The sequence below is a fragment of the Ochotona princeps genome, chromosome 5 (assembly GCF_030435755.1).
Source record: "Ochotona princeps isolate mOchPri1 chromosome 5, mOchPri1.hap1, whole genome shotgun sequence".
Taxonomy (NCBI): domain Eukaryota; kingdom Metazoa; phylum Chordata; class Mammalia; order Lagomorpha; family Ochotonidae; genus Ochotona; species Ochotona princeps.
The window spans coordinates 76,084,581-76,099,051 of record NC_080836.1 but is presented as its reverse complement, the minus strand read 5'-3'; the positions used below and the strand labels follow the sequence as shown (position 1 = coordinate 76,099,051).

Below are 14,471 nucleotides of genomic sequence, written 5' to 3'. Positions count from 1 at the left end.
TTTGAATGAGTGAGTGATTTGAAAGGCAGAGTTGTGGATAGAGATCTTATGTCCTCTGGTTTACTCCCCAAATGGCTGCAGTGACTAAAGCTGGACGAGTCTAAAGCCAGGAGCTTCTGCTGGTCTCCTGCATGGGTGCATGCACCCGAACGTTTGGGCCATCTTCCAACACTTTCCCAGGCACATTAGCAGGGACTGGATGGGAGGTGGAGTAGTCGGGACTTATTTATTTATTTATTTCAGTTGCAGACAGAGAAGTTTTATTTGCAGAGTGGTCAGGTGAATGTAAAAAGAGAAGGGAAGGGTAAAGCACTTCCCAGGAGAGAGCTGGGAGATGGGGTGCCTCTTGAAAGGAGAGAGGGAGAGACACTGAAGGTTTAAGGAAGGATCTTGGGATTTTAAATGTTCCCTCACCCCAGCTTGTCTGGGCAGGAACCTGCAGAGAAGATGGTCTACACTGTTGGTCATTCAACCAGTTGGGAAATGACTAGGCAATTCTTGTGCCACTCACTTGAAGATGTGGCCAAGATTATGGTGGACTTGGACAGTCTCAGAACTCCCCTCTTGGAATCCCACATCCTCCTTCTCTAAGGGTAAAGACCAAAGACGTCTTCTAGCTATTTCCTGCTGAAATAGGGCGTCGTTCAGGTAAAGAGGTCCCTGGAGGTATGGGTTCCACAGAGCAATGGTCTGGGCCAACCAAGTTGCTGTGACAGAAGTTGGTCGTCATACAAGGTTTTGTGTTCAGGGGCATCTGGAGCTTAGAAACCTCTAATTGGTTGTGAATTCTCAGTTGAGTCAAGCCATGTGGCTCCAAGAACCAGAAGTCTTTTTCACACCTCATGTTGGGCGCCAGGGAAAATGTTATCAGCAAAGCTCCAACTTCTTTCCTCAGCTTAGTATAGAAATAAAAAGCCAGGAATTGGTTGCAACAGGAATTTTATCTGCCGAGTGACCAGGTGGCCATAGAAAGAGGAGGCAAGGGAAAAAGAGGGGGCCAGGAGGTAAGGTGCCTCTTGAAAGGAGAAAGGGAGAGAAATCACACATTTTTTTAAATAAAAAGGACAAGGGCCTGGCGCAGTGGCCTAACAGCTGAAGTCCTTGCCTTGAACGCACCAGGATCCTATATGGGCACCGGTTCTAATCCCAACAGCCCCACTTCCCATCCAGCTTGTGGCCTGGGAAAGCAGTCGAGGACAGCCCAAAACCGTGGGACCCTGCACCCATGTGGGAGACCTGGAGGAAGTTCCTGGCTCTTGGCTCCAGATCGGCACAGCACCGGCCATTGCGGCCACTTGGGGAGTGAACCATTGGACGGAAGATGTTCCTCTCTGTCTCTCCTCCTCTCTGTATATCTGACTTCGTAATAAAAATAAAATAAATAAATCTTAAAAAAAATAAATAACCACAGCTCAAGTTCAGTTGAGATTCCCCCATTGCAAGCGTATACCAAACATAGAGTCCAGCATCTTATTGTCCAGTCAAGTTCAACGGCTTCTTAGGTATACCCATGGTGGGGAGAACCCAAGTACCTATGAAACTGTGTCACATAATACAATGTAATTAATGAATTAAAAATAATAAATAAAAAAAGGAAAATAAATAAATAAATAAAAAGGACAAGAGCTTTATCTTTTCTCCTTAGAATGCTACAGAAATGCAAAAGATGCTTGTCACTAATAGAAGTAGTTTCATATTAGTAATGATAATTTACCCTCTGCATTAGTTGAGAGTTCAGGTATACATGATAACTTCTACACTGAAATTGTAGCTTTTATTTTCATGAAACTAGACCAGAATAAGAAATAAATTATTTCTACTAAGTATTTTTTTTTTCATTCTTTAGGACATTCTGATTCAGAAAAAGTTCAGTTGAAGGTAAGCAATTAACTAAGAACAAGCAAAAACCTGAGTGTTAATAAAACATGATGGAAAGTAGCCATTTCATTAATTAAGTAGTGCTTTCTAATTTACAAGTGTTGGTATAACAGCTAATTTATAGATGAGCAATCTGAGGTCCTGAAAATTGTAGTGATATGCCTGGAAAATGAAACCAGGCCACCTGGACCCAACCACTGTGTTCTTTCTAGTCTGTGGAGATTATTCCCGGGCATTATTGTCTTCTGATTTGCTCCCCAACTGGTTTCAGCGACCAAGACCAGACTCCTTCTGACTCTACCCAAGTACTTTGCAGGTGCATTAGCAGGGAGGCTATATCGGAAATAGAGCAACGGGAACTTGAACCACACTGTTCATATAGGATGTTGGCATCACTCACTGTACCACAGTGCTGGCCCTGATCCTTGAGAATTTTTTAACTTAATGGAGCTGACCTGAGAAATTTTATAGATTTTGTATTACTTTTATATAAAATGTTGTTTTGATTCCTTGATTGATCCCAAGTTTCATTGAATGTAGTGCTCTGTCCTTTCATAATTTTTACATTTGAAAACTAACTTGGTTTAGATATTCACTACAGGGTAGCTGAAAGGAATTGATGATTTTTATCTCTTTTTACTTTTGTGGTTTTGTTTTTTCTTATATCTTCTCAAGTGGCCATGCCTGGATATGGACAGCCCCAGGTGGAGGAATGTGGGGCAATGGGCGTGTGAGTGGTGATTGTGCCCAGGATTTATTTGTTTATTTCAAAAACAGAGAAAGGAAGAGACAGAATCTGTCCACTGGCTCATTTTCCCAATGTCTGCAGTGGCCAGGGTTAGGCCAGACCAAAGTCAGTAGTATGAAATTCCACCAGGGTCTGCTCTAAGTGAGTGGCAAGGGCACAAGCATTTTGTGTCATCTTCCCCTTTTTTCCCAGTAGCATTACAAGGAAGGTAGATCAGAAGAACAGCTGGGACTTAAACCAGTGCTCATGTGGGATGCCTGCTTTGCAGGTGACTCACTGTGCCACAGTGCCAGTACTGTCAGACATTTGCATGAATCAATGGTTGGAAGATTTCTTTCTCTCCATCTTTGTCTCTGTAGTTCTACCCTTCAAATAAGTAAATCTTATAAAGAGCGAAAGATAGACCTTCTATCTGATGATTCTTTCCTAAATGACCACAAAAACCCAGGCTGGGCCATGCTGAAGCTAGAAATTTCATCCAGATTACCCATGTGGGTTACAGGGACCCAAATACTCAGGCCATCTTTGGTTGCTTTCCCAGTGCAGTAGCAGAGAGCTGAATCAGGGGCAGTGCAGCCAGGACTCCCATGGGTGCCCACATGAGATTCTGGCATCACAAACAGCAGCTTAAGTACTGCCTTACACCACCAGTCCCATACTTTGGAAAACTTTGGGTGTCATATTGATACTTAGAAAACTTCATATTCTAGAGAATTTCAAAATTTTGAGTTAGTGACGTTCAACCTGTTTTGTAGTGTTTCAGAAGAAAATACTATTATGCTTCTGTGAAAGATTTAATGCTTTTCAAATACAGAAGGTAAATATAAATCTCACCAAGTGTAATATTTCAACAATAGAACATTTCTAACACATTGAAAGACTCATATTTTGAATACATAGGGATGCTCATTTCCTTTTTGTTTGTTTCTTTCCTTCCTTCTCTCTCTCTAATTAAAGATTTATTTATTGGCCAGTCTGATGATTCAACTACGTGATGCTTTGCCTATAAGTGCCAGTATTCCTTATGGGCACTAGTTCATGTTCTGGCTGCTCCACTTCCCATTCAGCACCCTGCTTGTGAGCTGGAGGGCAGCAAAGGATGGCCCAACAACTTGGGACCCTGCACTCGTATGGGAGACCCGGAAGAAGCTCCTGGCTCCTAACTTTGTGCCAATTCGGCTCTGGCTGTTGTAGCCTTTAGGAAGTGATCCAGCAAATGGAAGATCTTTAACTTTTCTCTGTAAATCTGCCTTTCCAATAAAATAAAAAAAACATCGTCTGCTCCTTTCCTTGGGTCAGTGGCAAGGAGCTGAATCAGAAGTGGAGCACTTAGGACTCAAACTGTTGCTCACATGGGATGCTGACAGTTTTAGGCAGCAAATTTATTTATTTATTTATTTGACACCCAGAGTTACAAAGAGAAAGATTGTCCATCTGCTGGTTCACTCTTCAAGTAGCCACAATAGCCAATGTTGGGCCAGGTGGAAGCCTAGAGTCAGGAATTTCCTCTGGATCTCCCATATGGTGGCAAGGGCCCAAAGACTTGGGCAGTTTTTTCCTGCTTTCCCAGACCTTTAGCAGGGAGCTAGATTGGTAGTAGAGCAGTCTCAAGAAGAACCAGCACCCATATGGGACGCCAGTGTCACAAACAGTGGCTTAAGATGCTGTGCCACCACCCAGCCCCCATTTGCTTTCATCCCTTCATCACTACATTCTGTTGTGACAGATGGTTCAAAACATGGCTTAAGGGGCTGGGATGGTGGCTAATCCTGCACCTGCAGTGACAGATCCCAAATGGACATCAGTTTGAGTCCTGGCTGTTCCACTTCTGATCAGCTCCCTGGTAGTAGCCTGGGAAAGCAATGGAGGATGACGTAAGGGGTCCCAACTTTGCCCAGCTCTGGTGAGTGAGACCATTTGGGGAATCAACCAGAGATGGACGATCTTTCTTTGTCTCTCCTTTCTGTGCCATTCTGACTTTCAGGTAAAATTTTTTTAAATAAAGTGTTTTAAAATAAATCTTTAAAAAAATGACTTGACCAGGCTGATGCAGAGGTTTTTTTCTGTCCAAAATAATAAAAATACGTTTGGGCTATATAAATGTTTGGAATTCAATTTCTATATCATTGTAGTCATTTGAAATTTATATATATATATTTTTAGATCCTAGTAACTTTTACTTTTTAATTTTATTTTTCTACAAACTCATTTTTTAATTTTTACTTTATTTATGTGAAGTAGATATTTATTTGAAAGCCAGAGTGACAGAGGGAGACAGGGAAGGAAGGCAAGAAAAAGAGAAAGATTTTGTATCCATTGGTTGACTTCCATAATGCCCACAATAGCCAGGGCTGGGTGAAGCTAAAGCCAAGAATTCCATCCAGGTCTGCCATATGGGCGGTAAGAACTCAAGTACTTGAGCCATCCTGCTCTCTCCAGGTGCCTTGGTAGGAAACAGTCAGAGCAGAGATGGGACTTGATCCCAGGCTCTCCAATATGGAAAACATATTCCATGTGTAGCTTCATGTACTGTACCACAATGCTTATACTTGTTAAGTCTTTATTTTTTCAACAAATTTATCTAAATTTCCTTTAGTTTTATGTATTATAATCTATTGAAAGCAAAATAGTTTTCTGATTTGATTTTACTGAAATCAGTTACTCATTTCAATCTTATAACTATTTAACAATCATGCTTTTTAATTTTTAAACAGAACAATGACAAAAGTGAATACATATCAACAACACCTCATCGCCTAAGAAAAAGATTAATTGGTATGTATTTCTTACGCAGAATTTTTACAAAGATGGTCATCTAAACAAAGGGCAGTAAAGACAAAATATACAAGTTCTAGAGTGAGACTGTAATTTTAAATTTTTGGCCTGCCATTTACTTGAACCTCAGAGTTGTTTTGAGGATTAATTAAAAAAAAAAGAAGAAGAAGAAAAGAACATCAAAAGTGCTTGGGCCCAATGTGATGACTCAATGGCTAAATCCTTGTTTTGCAAGCGCCAGGATCCCATATGGGTTCTGGTTCATGTTGTGGCTACTCCACTTCCCATCCAGCTCCCTGCTTGTGGCCTGGGAGAGAAAATAGGACGGCTCAGGGCCTTGGGACCCTGTACCCATGTGGGAGACCCAGAAGAAGCTCCTGGCTTCAGATCAGCTCTGGCCTCTGGCCATTTGGGGAGTAAGCCAGCAGATGAAGGTTCTTTGTATTTCTCCTTCTCTTTCCTTTTCTCTGTAAATCTGATCTGCCTTTCCAATCAGAATAAATACATCTTTAAAAACAAGGCAAAAAAAAAGAATAAAAAATAAAGAAAAAAAAACAAGACAAAAAACACAAATTGCACTTTTTAAAAAAGTACTTAGTGAAGTACTTGAACCTAACAGTATCTTTTTATTATCGTGTCTCATCACAATAATTATTATAAGTACTACTTTTCATGAAAGAAGGGATATGCTCATGTCCTCAAATGAAAAATTCTTTAAAGATGAGTAACATAGCTTTTTAACTCCAACACTGCGCATTCTGACATTAATAATAGCTACTGGATAATGAAGTAAGTTAAAATACTTTACAGTCAATTTTTTTTTAGTTTGAGACATTTGAGAAAGGTTTCATTCATTCATTCATATTTTTACAATGCAATAATATTAAACGTTCTTGCCTGACTGAATGCCATACAAAGTAATGTTAATAAAGATGGGTTCTATTTTCTGCTCAGTTAAAAGTAAGTTTAGATTGTGGGACACATGACTTATTGACCTCTCTGTTTCAGAAAGATGTCCCCTTTCTTGATGTTTAGCCCTTTAAAAATTTTTTTTAGATTATTTTATTTTGATGATCTTTACATATTTGATTAGGGCACAAAGGCTCAAGGGTTACAGGAAAGTGGGTAAGACCATTGTTCCCATATTCTTTTTTTTTTTTTTCTGTGTCTCGGGGAACGGGGTAGATAAAGGAAGAAGTCACACCCAGCCTCCCAAACATCCATGTCCCTGATATAGAGCATGCTCAAGTGGTTTTGATAGTTCAACAGTTCTGAATTGTTGCCAGTCTCACCATTCCAAGCACGATGAAATCTCTCCTGTATTCATTGGTGATGCTTATCCCTTTGACAATAATAATTGGCTAATGTTGTAAAATGCATCGAACATCAGGACTTCAAAGCTATATTGCTTTATTTTTTTTTTTATTTTTTTTTTTAAAGATTTATTTATTTTATTACAAAGTCAGATATACAGAGAGGAGGAGAGACAGAGAGGAAGATCTTCCGTCCGATGATTCACTCCCCAAGTGAGCCGCAACGGGCCGGTGCACGCCGATCCGATGCCGGGAACCTGGAACCTCTTCCGGGTCTCCCACGCGGGTGCAGGGTCCCAAAGCTTTGGGCTGTCCTCAACTGCTTTCCCAGGCCACAAGCAGGGAGCTGGATGGGAAGTGGAGCTGTCGGGATTAGAACCGGCGCCCATATGGGATCCCGGGGCTTTCAAGGTGAGGACTTTAGCCGCTAGGCCACGCCGCTGGGCCCAATATATTGCTTTATTTTTAAGATAATTGTTTCATAGAGCTGTTAATCCTTTTTTTCCATTAATCCCCTTTTTTCCCATTTGTTACAAAAAAATTGTTTATTTGAAAAGCAGAGTTAAGAGAGTGGGGGAGATAACCTTAGGGAAAGTCCATCTGCTGATTGGCTCACTGCTCAAATGGTCATAACAACCAGTACTTGGCCATGCTGTGGCCAGGAAATTCATCCAAGTTTCCCACATAAGTGGTAGTTGCCCATGTCCTTGGATCATCTTCTGCTGCTTTCCTAGGTTCAATGACAAGGAGCTGGATCAGAAGTGGAACAGCTGAGACTCAAATCGGCGCTTACATGCGGTGCTGCTAATCCCCGGCAGCAGTTTATCATGCTGTGCCCCAACACCACCTCCTTTTCATTTTTAAATGCTGCTTTTTACTTTATTTACTTGAGAATCAGATGTACACACATGAGTTCCCCCATCTGCTGCACAACTGCCCCAAACCCATAAAGACTGGGGTCAGTTCAGTTTGAACCCAGCGAGGTCACCCATTTCAGTGTCAGGAATCAGCCATTAGAGCCTTCATTGCTGCCTCTCCAGGTCGGCACCAGGGGAAGCCTGAGTCAAGAGCTAAAGCCAGGGATCAAACCAGTGTGGGAAACAGGCTTCTCCCTTGGTATCTGAATACCTTCCCGAGCACTGTAGTTTTAGTCAGCATAAAAATGGTAATCAGCAAAAAAATTGGGTATCTGTAGCAATAAAAGATAGCATATGAAATTATGATTATTGGAATCATCTCAGATGAAGCTTCTTTGAACTGCTGATCTCAGAACCCCAACCATGAAGAGACTGTCAGCCAGTGGACTCTGAATAGGGTTCATTGCGATTGGAACTGAGAGATTGGCAGCAATCCAGAACTGATGAACTATCAAAACTGTATGAGCAGGACCCTCAGAGCGCGCCTCCTGTTGGGGATCTGGGATGGGTGGGAGATTGGGTGGGGCTTTTCCCTTTGCTTTTTCCCTGACCCCAGATACAGGGTAAAATGATATTGATGTGGAAACAATGGTATTACCCACTTTCACCCTGTAGCCCTTGACTCTTTGTTCCCTAATCAACTACGTAAGATTATTAAAAAATAATTTAAAAAAATTTTAAAAAAGAAATTATGATTATTATTTCATGCCAGATGCATCCTGTGTCCTATGCAAGAATCTTCAGAAAGTTCATGGAAAATATATATTATGGAAAATCCATGCATGAATTTCAATTTTTTTTTGAACCAAGAACAAAGTTTTGAAACCCCTCATATTTTTCCTTACTACAAAGAATAATTTTGTTCAGAGAAAAGGTGGACTTTCTGTTCTTTTTTCAGAAGACTTATTATGTATTCACTTGAAAGAGACAGAGATCCTCCATTCCCTGGCCATAGCAGTCTAATCTGGGCCGGGCTGAAGACGGGCCGGAAACCTCATTCTCATCTTCCTCATGGATGGCAGGGACCTAAGTGCTTGGGCCATTTTCTGTTGCCTTCTCAGGAACATGAGTGAAAGCTGAGTCAGAATCAGAGGAGTAGCTAGGATTCTACCTGACACTCTGATGTGGGACGCCTGCATCTCAGTGCTTAACCTGCTGTGTCAGTGCTGCTTCCTCACTCCCCCTCTAACAGCTAAGCTTGTATGTGCCAACTCTAGATAATTCTCTCAAGTGTGTGTGTTCAAAATAAATTTAATTTGGTAGAGTTGCTTCACTCATGTTTTGGCAGTTAACATGTAAAAATGCTTTTATACTTACTATTTGATAAGTGTAAAACTGTATTATTTCTGGAGAGTTGTGGGTGTAGCTGTAGTTCTTGATTCAATTCTGGAATGGTATGTGCCTATGTATTAGCAGTTATTGTAGTAGTAGCTGCTTTTTGGTGAATGCTATGTAGGATGGCATTTTTCAGGAGGCAACAACAGAGTAGTAGTTTAAGCCCTAGACACTTAAATGTCTTTTTAGAGTTCGGGCCAAAGCCCCCGGACGTCAGGTTGCGAGCTAGTCAACCCCCAGAGAACGACAAAGAGTCTCGCTGGTAATGCAAACAGCAAACAGAGTTTATTGCGCCAGCGTGTTGGGGTTAGACCACACTTAGGGCACGCAGGCCAGCCAAGCCGGGCGGTCGGACCCTGAACAAGCCCAAGACAGAAGCTTATATAGGCCCTTTTGGGCTGGGAAATACATCAAAAGTAGCAACCTTAGACATTTGGCCTTCAGGCACAGGGAGCCTGTTCTGTGCCCATATCCATTATCTTTATGGCTCATCTCATTCTCACACTCTTATCTTCCTCCTGGTTCCTGGGACCGGAGAAGAACTGTGCCCTTTCCTTCACAAAGTTGCAAGGCAGCAAAGAACAGATTTATCGCTAAAGCGGAATCCTCCCAAGGTCTGGGCGCCTCCTGGCCTAGCAAAGTAGCAGCTGTTCAGTACAAAGGAATCTCACACTGCCCAACAATAACATTTTACCCCACTCTAACATTCTCACATAGTAAGAAATCTGCACATGAATTCTGTGGTTGATGTAGTAACTTGGCAATGTTATTAAGGACCTAGGATGTATCTTTTCTACTGTGCCACCAGCATATTTCAACTTCAGGTTTGATACTTCATGTTGCAGAATGAATAGCTTCCAAGGCTTTTAAAGGCTTTTCCCTAAGCAAAGGAAGTCTTTTCCAGAAGCTTCCAGGAAATAGCCTCTGAAGTGTCACTGCCAAAGGATTATGGAGGCAATCCTACTTTCAAGGAAGGCTGGGAATGCAAATCTTGACAGAGGAAAAGTGGGATCACCATGATTCATCTGAGAGGGTAGGACATAGTGCCATATGAAGTCAAAATGGAATTCTGTTGGAAAGGAGAATAGTGTTAGATATTATTTATAGTTTCTACCATACTCCTGTGTATCAGGCATTATTAGTTGTTACAGATACATTTTATTATAGTTTTTGCAGTGGTTACCAATTAGGCACTGTTAATTTCTGACAAATGAGGAAACCAGCGCTCAGAATTTATACAACCAGCTCTGGTAAAAATCATGTCCTAGTAATAATGAACCCAGGACTTAGACTTTGGTGCTTCAAAATCCACGTGATTTTCATTGCCCACAATGCCTCTTATCAAACTGTCAAATTTTCCTGATTGTTTTTTTTTTTCCCTCCACAGTTAGGTCTCATTCTGAGAGTGAAAGTGAATATTCTGCTTCCAACTCAGAGGATGATGAAGAGGTTGCCCAGGAATCTGAAGAAGACACTAAGACATTTGTAGGCAGCCAAAAGAGTGAAGCACAGAATAGAATAGTTTCAGCTTCTATTTGCAAAGAAACGGCTTCTAAGAAAATGAAAAGAGAGAAGACAGTAAGTGAAGAGAAGGACTTGAGACTTACAGAACAATTGTGTAATACCACAAAGTTCAGCCACTGTAACAGAAGAAGCACAGAACGGGGGTCAACATTGGTTCTTGTTTTTGTTTTTACCTATTTCTACTTTCTCATTGTTATTTAACACATGTATATGTTTTCATTTCTGGGCTTTCAATTCTCTTCCATCTTCATATTCATACATCAGTCCCATAGTAAATGCTAAAGGCAATATCTGAATTCAGCTGTTTAAATATGTACTTTCATATCAGTACTTGGTTCGACATTTAGAGGCAAAACTGCTCAGTGTATCCTTTTTTGTAGGGGTTTGTTCTTGTAACACTGATGTAGGCCAGTCAGGGCAAGTTGTCAATGATATAGTTCCATGTTGAACTTTTTACAAGCTCATTGTGAGCATTCTAGCTTCAGAAAAAGCCAGGTTATTATTCTGGCATTCTCGTAACAGTTCAGAGCAGTGTAGGGAGCCTCCCTTCCTTGCCATCCCAGGCAGTACTGCTACGAAGGGTCAGAGTAGACCATTAGACTGTAATAGTAGGAAACCTCCTTTTTTTTTTCCAACTTGCTCTTGATTTCTTCCTCATACTCATGCTATTTCAATCCTACTAGTATTTTTTTTTAAAGATTTATTCATTTTATTACAGCCAGATATACAGAGAGGAGGAGAGACAGAGAGGAAGATCTTCCATCCGATGATTCACTCCCCAAGTGAGCTGCAATGGCTGGTGCTGGCTGATCCAAAGCCAGCCGCCAAGAACTTCCTCCAGGTCCCCCACTCAGGTGCAGGGTCCCAGTGCATTGGGCCGTCCTCGACTGCTTTCCCAGGCCACAAGCAGGGAGCTGGATGGGAAGTGGAGCTGCCGGGATTAGAACCGGTGCCCATATGGGATCCCGGGGCTTTCAAGGCGAGGACTTTAGGCGCTAGGCCACGCCACCGGGCCCCAATCCTACTAGTGTTAAAGGACTTGCTAGGACTGTTGGAGAAACAAAGATCCTGTGAATCCATTTTAATATTTAGTCTAAAGGGATATCATGTATTATAACAACAAATTTTAGGAACGAATTACTTTTTTTTTTTTTTAATCATCACTATCTCTTTGAACATGTATGATTTTCTGGGCTACTTTGTTAATGGAATTAAGTACCCTCAGTTCATAACTTACATGCTTTTGAAAGAAAATACTGTTGAAATAGTTTTACACATCCTGTTTTGCATGAATATTGTCTGGTTTTGATGTAAGACAGACACCTGAAACTAATAAGAACTATATTTACTCTTTTCGTTTTCAGAGTGACTTGGTAGAAGAATATTTTGAAGCTCACAGTAGTTCAAAAGTTTTAACCTCTGATAGAACACTGCAGAAGCTAAAGAGAGATAAACTCGATCAGGTATGTTACAAGGAGTTGGTTTTTTTTTTCAATCTGTACATAGTTTAATTTTTTCATAATACACATTTCCATTTCCTTTTTAATTTTTTTTTTAATTTTAGATGATGTTAACATAGCTAATCAGGGTGGGTTGGATCAAGGGTTAGGAAAAAGTTAATGTGATTATTTTTTCCAAACTTTTTATTTCTTCTTCCTGTTTCTGAGGGGTTGGGGAAGGGTATAAAGGGAGAAGCCATACCGAGCCTCCTAACCATCTCAGTACTCAGGAATGGAGAATGGCCACCCGATATCAACCCATGGTCCCAATGTGGCACACACTTGACGATTCTGCCCAGGTGGTTTCATAGTTCTGAAATGTTGATTTCGCCTGTCTAAGGATGTGGGAACCCTGTCATTGTCCATTGGTTGGCATAGTCGACTTCAGAGTCTCCATTCGCGCAGATGTTTGCTGTCATCATTTGGCTGGGGTAGCTGTCCAGTTTGTTCTCTCTTCTTTCATCTGGCTTGGTATAGATTTCTTCTTCTGGCCTCACTGCACTGCCATATCCTCCATGTGGATCTGGGCCAGCTGTGCACCACTCCTTCTTTCATACTAAGGAGGACCAGTTCTCGTAGGTGGGGCAGGGACCCCCCCACACACACTCAGGACTCATGGAACTGGTACCCACTGTGTAGATGGGCCAAGGACAGTGCCAAGTGACTGGGCTCCCACCCCACCCCCGGGGTTCACAGACCTGGTACCCACTTCACAGGCAGGCCAGGGTCCTGAGCCCAGTAACCTGGGCCCCAGAAAGAGGTTTTTTTTTTTTTTATTGTAACCTAAAAAGTGTAAAACATAAGTAGCAAATCTGACGATTAAATGTACACAAGTAGAGTTACCCTTGTTAAATGAATCAGTTAATGTGATTACAATTATTACATTTTTATTGGACAAAAACAATCACTGCATTAAACTTCATTTTGACAATGACTAAAGATTTTATTATACTGTGCAAATCAGAATTTAGTGAATTTTCTTAAGTGCATAGTGGTGCTTTTGAATTATGTGAAAGAAAAGAGAACTTGGGATAAGGTTCTATCACCTGAACAGTCACAGTGACTTGGGTTTTGTTGATGTTGTGTGTTGTTGGTATTATCTAGCAGAATGTTGGTGTCAAGAAGGTAAGTTCGAGGAAGAAATGACACTGACATTCGTGCAGAGCAACACGGGAGAAAGATTAATCTGGAGTCAAAGTAGGACTTCCTAGTACCTAGAGGCAGAAGATCTCTGGGAAGTAAGCATGCTGCCGTTGCTGGAGGAGGGGGAAGGCTGTTCATGGCGTAGCTGAGCAATGCTGCAGTATGTGATGGTACCGCTTTTATTAATCCTGTCTGGGTCAACCAGGGGTGGCTGATCTAGGATTTGCTTCATGTCTCTTCCTTATTGGAGCTGAGGCAAGTTTTCCTCTTGCGAATGGCAAAGGTGTAAGACAGAAAACCATATGGTTTTTTAAATCTGAGATTCAAAACTGGCACTATAGCTTCTATCTTATTCTCCTGGCCTTAGTGAAACACCTGACTAAATAAAATCAAAGGTCAGGTAACTACTTCACCCCTTTGTTGGGAAGGTCTACAAAGTCGGGTAACAAAGGGAGGGCTGAGAATTGGGACTGTAATGCAATACTTCCTGGATGTCAGAGTTTGAAGTATAAGTGCATAGATACTCTGACATTCTGGAGTTTACACTCAAGTGTGTCTGCTCAGTATAAATGATGAGTGGAAATGCTGCCAGTAGTTGGGCTATAAACTTCAGAAGGAATAAGAGGGTTTTTTTGTGTGTGTGGCTTTTTTTTTTTTTAAGATTTATTTCTTTTTCTTTTCTTTTTTTTTTTTTTTTAAAGATTTATTCATTTTATTACAGCCAGATATGCACAGAGAAGGAGAGACAGAGAGGAAGATCTTCCGTCCGATGATTCACTCCCCAAGTGAGCCGCAACGGGCCGATGCGCGCCGATCCAAAGCTGGGAACTTGGAACCTCTTCCGGGTCTCCCACGCGGGTGCAGGGTCCCAATGCATTGGGCTGTCCTCGACTGCTTTCCCAGGCCACAAGCAGGGAGCTGGATGGGAAGTGGAGCTGCCGGGATTAGAACCGGCGCCCATATGGGATCCCGGGGCTTTCAAGGCGAGGACTTTAGCCTCTAGGCCACGCCGCCGTGCCCAAGATTTATTTCTTTTACTGGGAAGACAGATTTTACAGAGAGGAGAGACAGAGAGAAAGATCTTCCATCTGCTGGTTCACTCCTCAAGTGGCCACAATGGCAGGAGCTGAACCAATTTGAAGCAGGAATCAGGAGTTTCATTTGGGGGTCCCACATGGATGCAGGGCCCTCCTCTACTGTTTTCCCAGCCCATAGTTTTTCTTACATGTTGCCCTTTTTTCTCTTTAACTGTGTGGACAAATAGAAACTATGTTGATCAGAATACCTAGATTGCAGCTTTGATCTTGATATTAAAAAATATTTTAGGGAGCAGGAACTT

At 41.6% G+C, this 14,471-nt stretch overlaps 1 protein-coding gene across 1 annotated transcript in view; it reads left to right on the top strand.

The window, feature by feature from the left end:
• ORC2 (origin recognition complex subunit 2) overlaps window positions 1-14,471 on the top strand; it is a 41,855-nt gene that overhangs the window by 11,628 nt on the left and 15,756 nt on the right. The window contains exons 7-10 of the mRNA XM_058664821.1: window positions 1,847-1,878; window positions 5,341-5,401; window positions 10,354-10,544; window positions 11,855-11,953. Of these exons, the coding sequence (XP_058520804.1) occupies window positions 1,847-1,878; window positions 5,341-5,401; window positions 10,354-10,544; window positions 11,855-11,953 (383 nt within the window). The remainder of the gene's footprint in view (window positions 1-1,846; window positions 1,879-5,340; window positions 5,402-10,353; window positions 10,545-11,854; window positions 11,954-14,471) is intronic.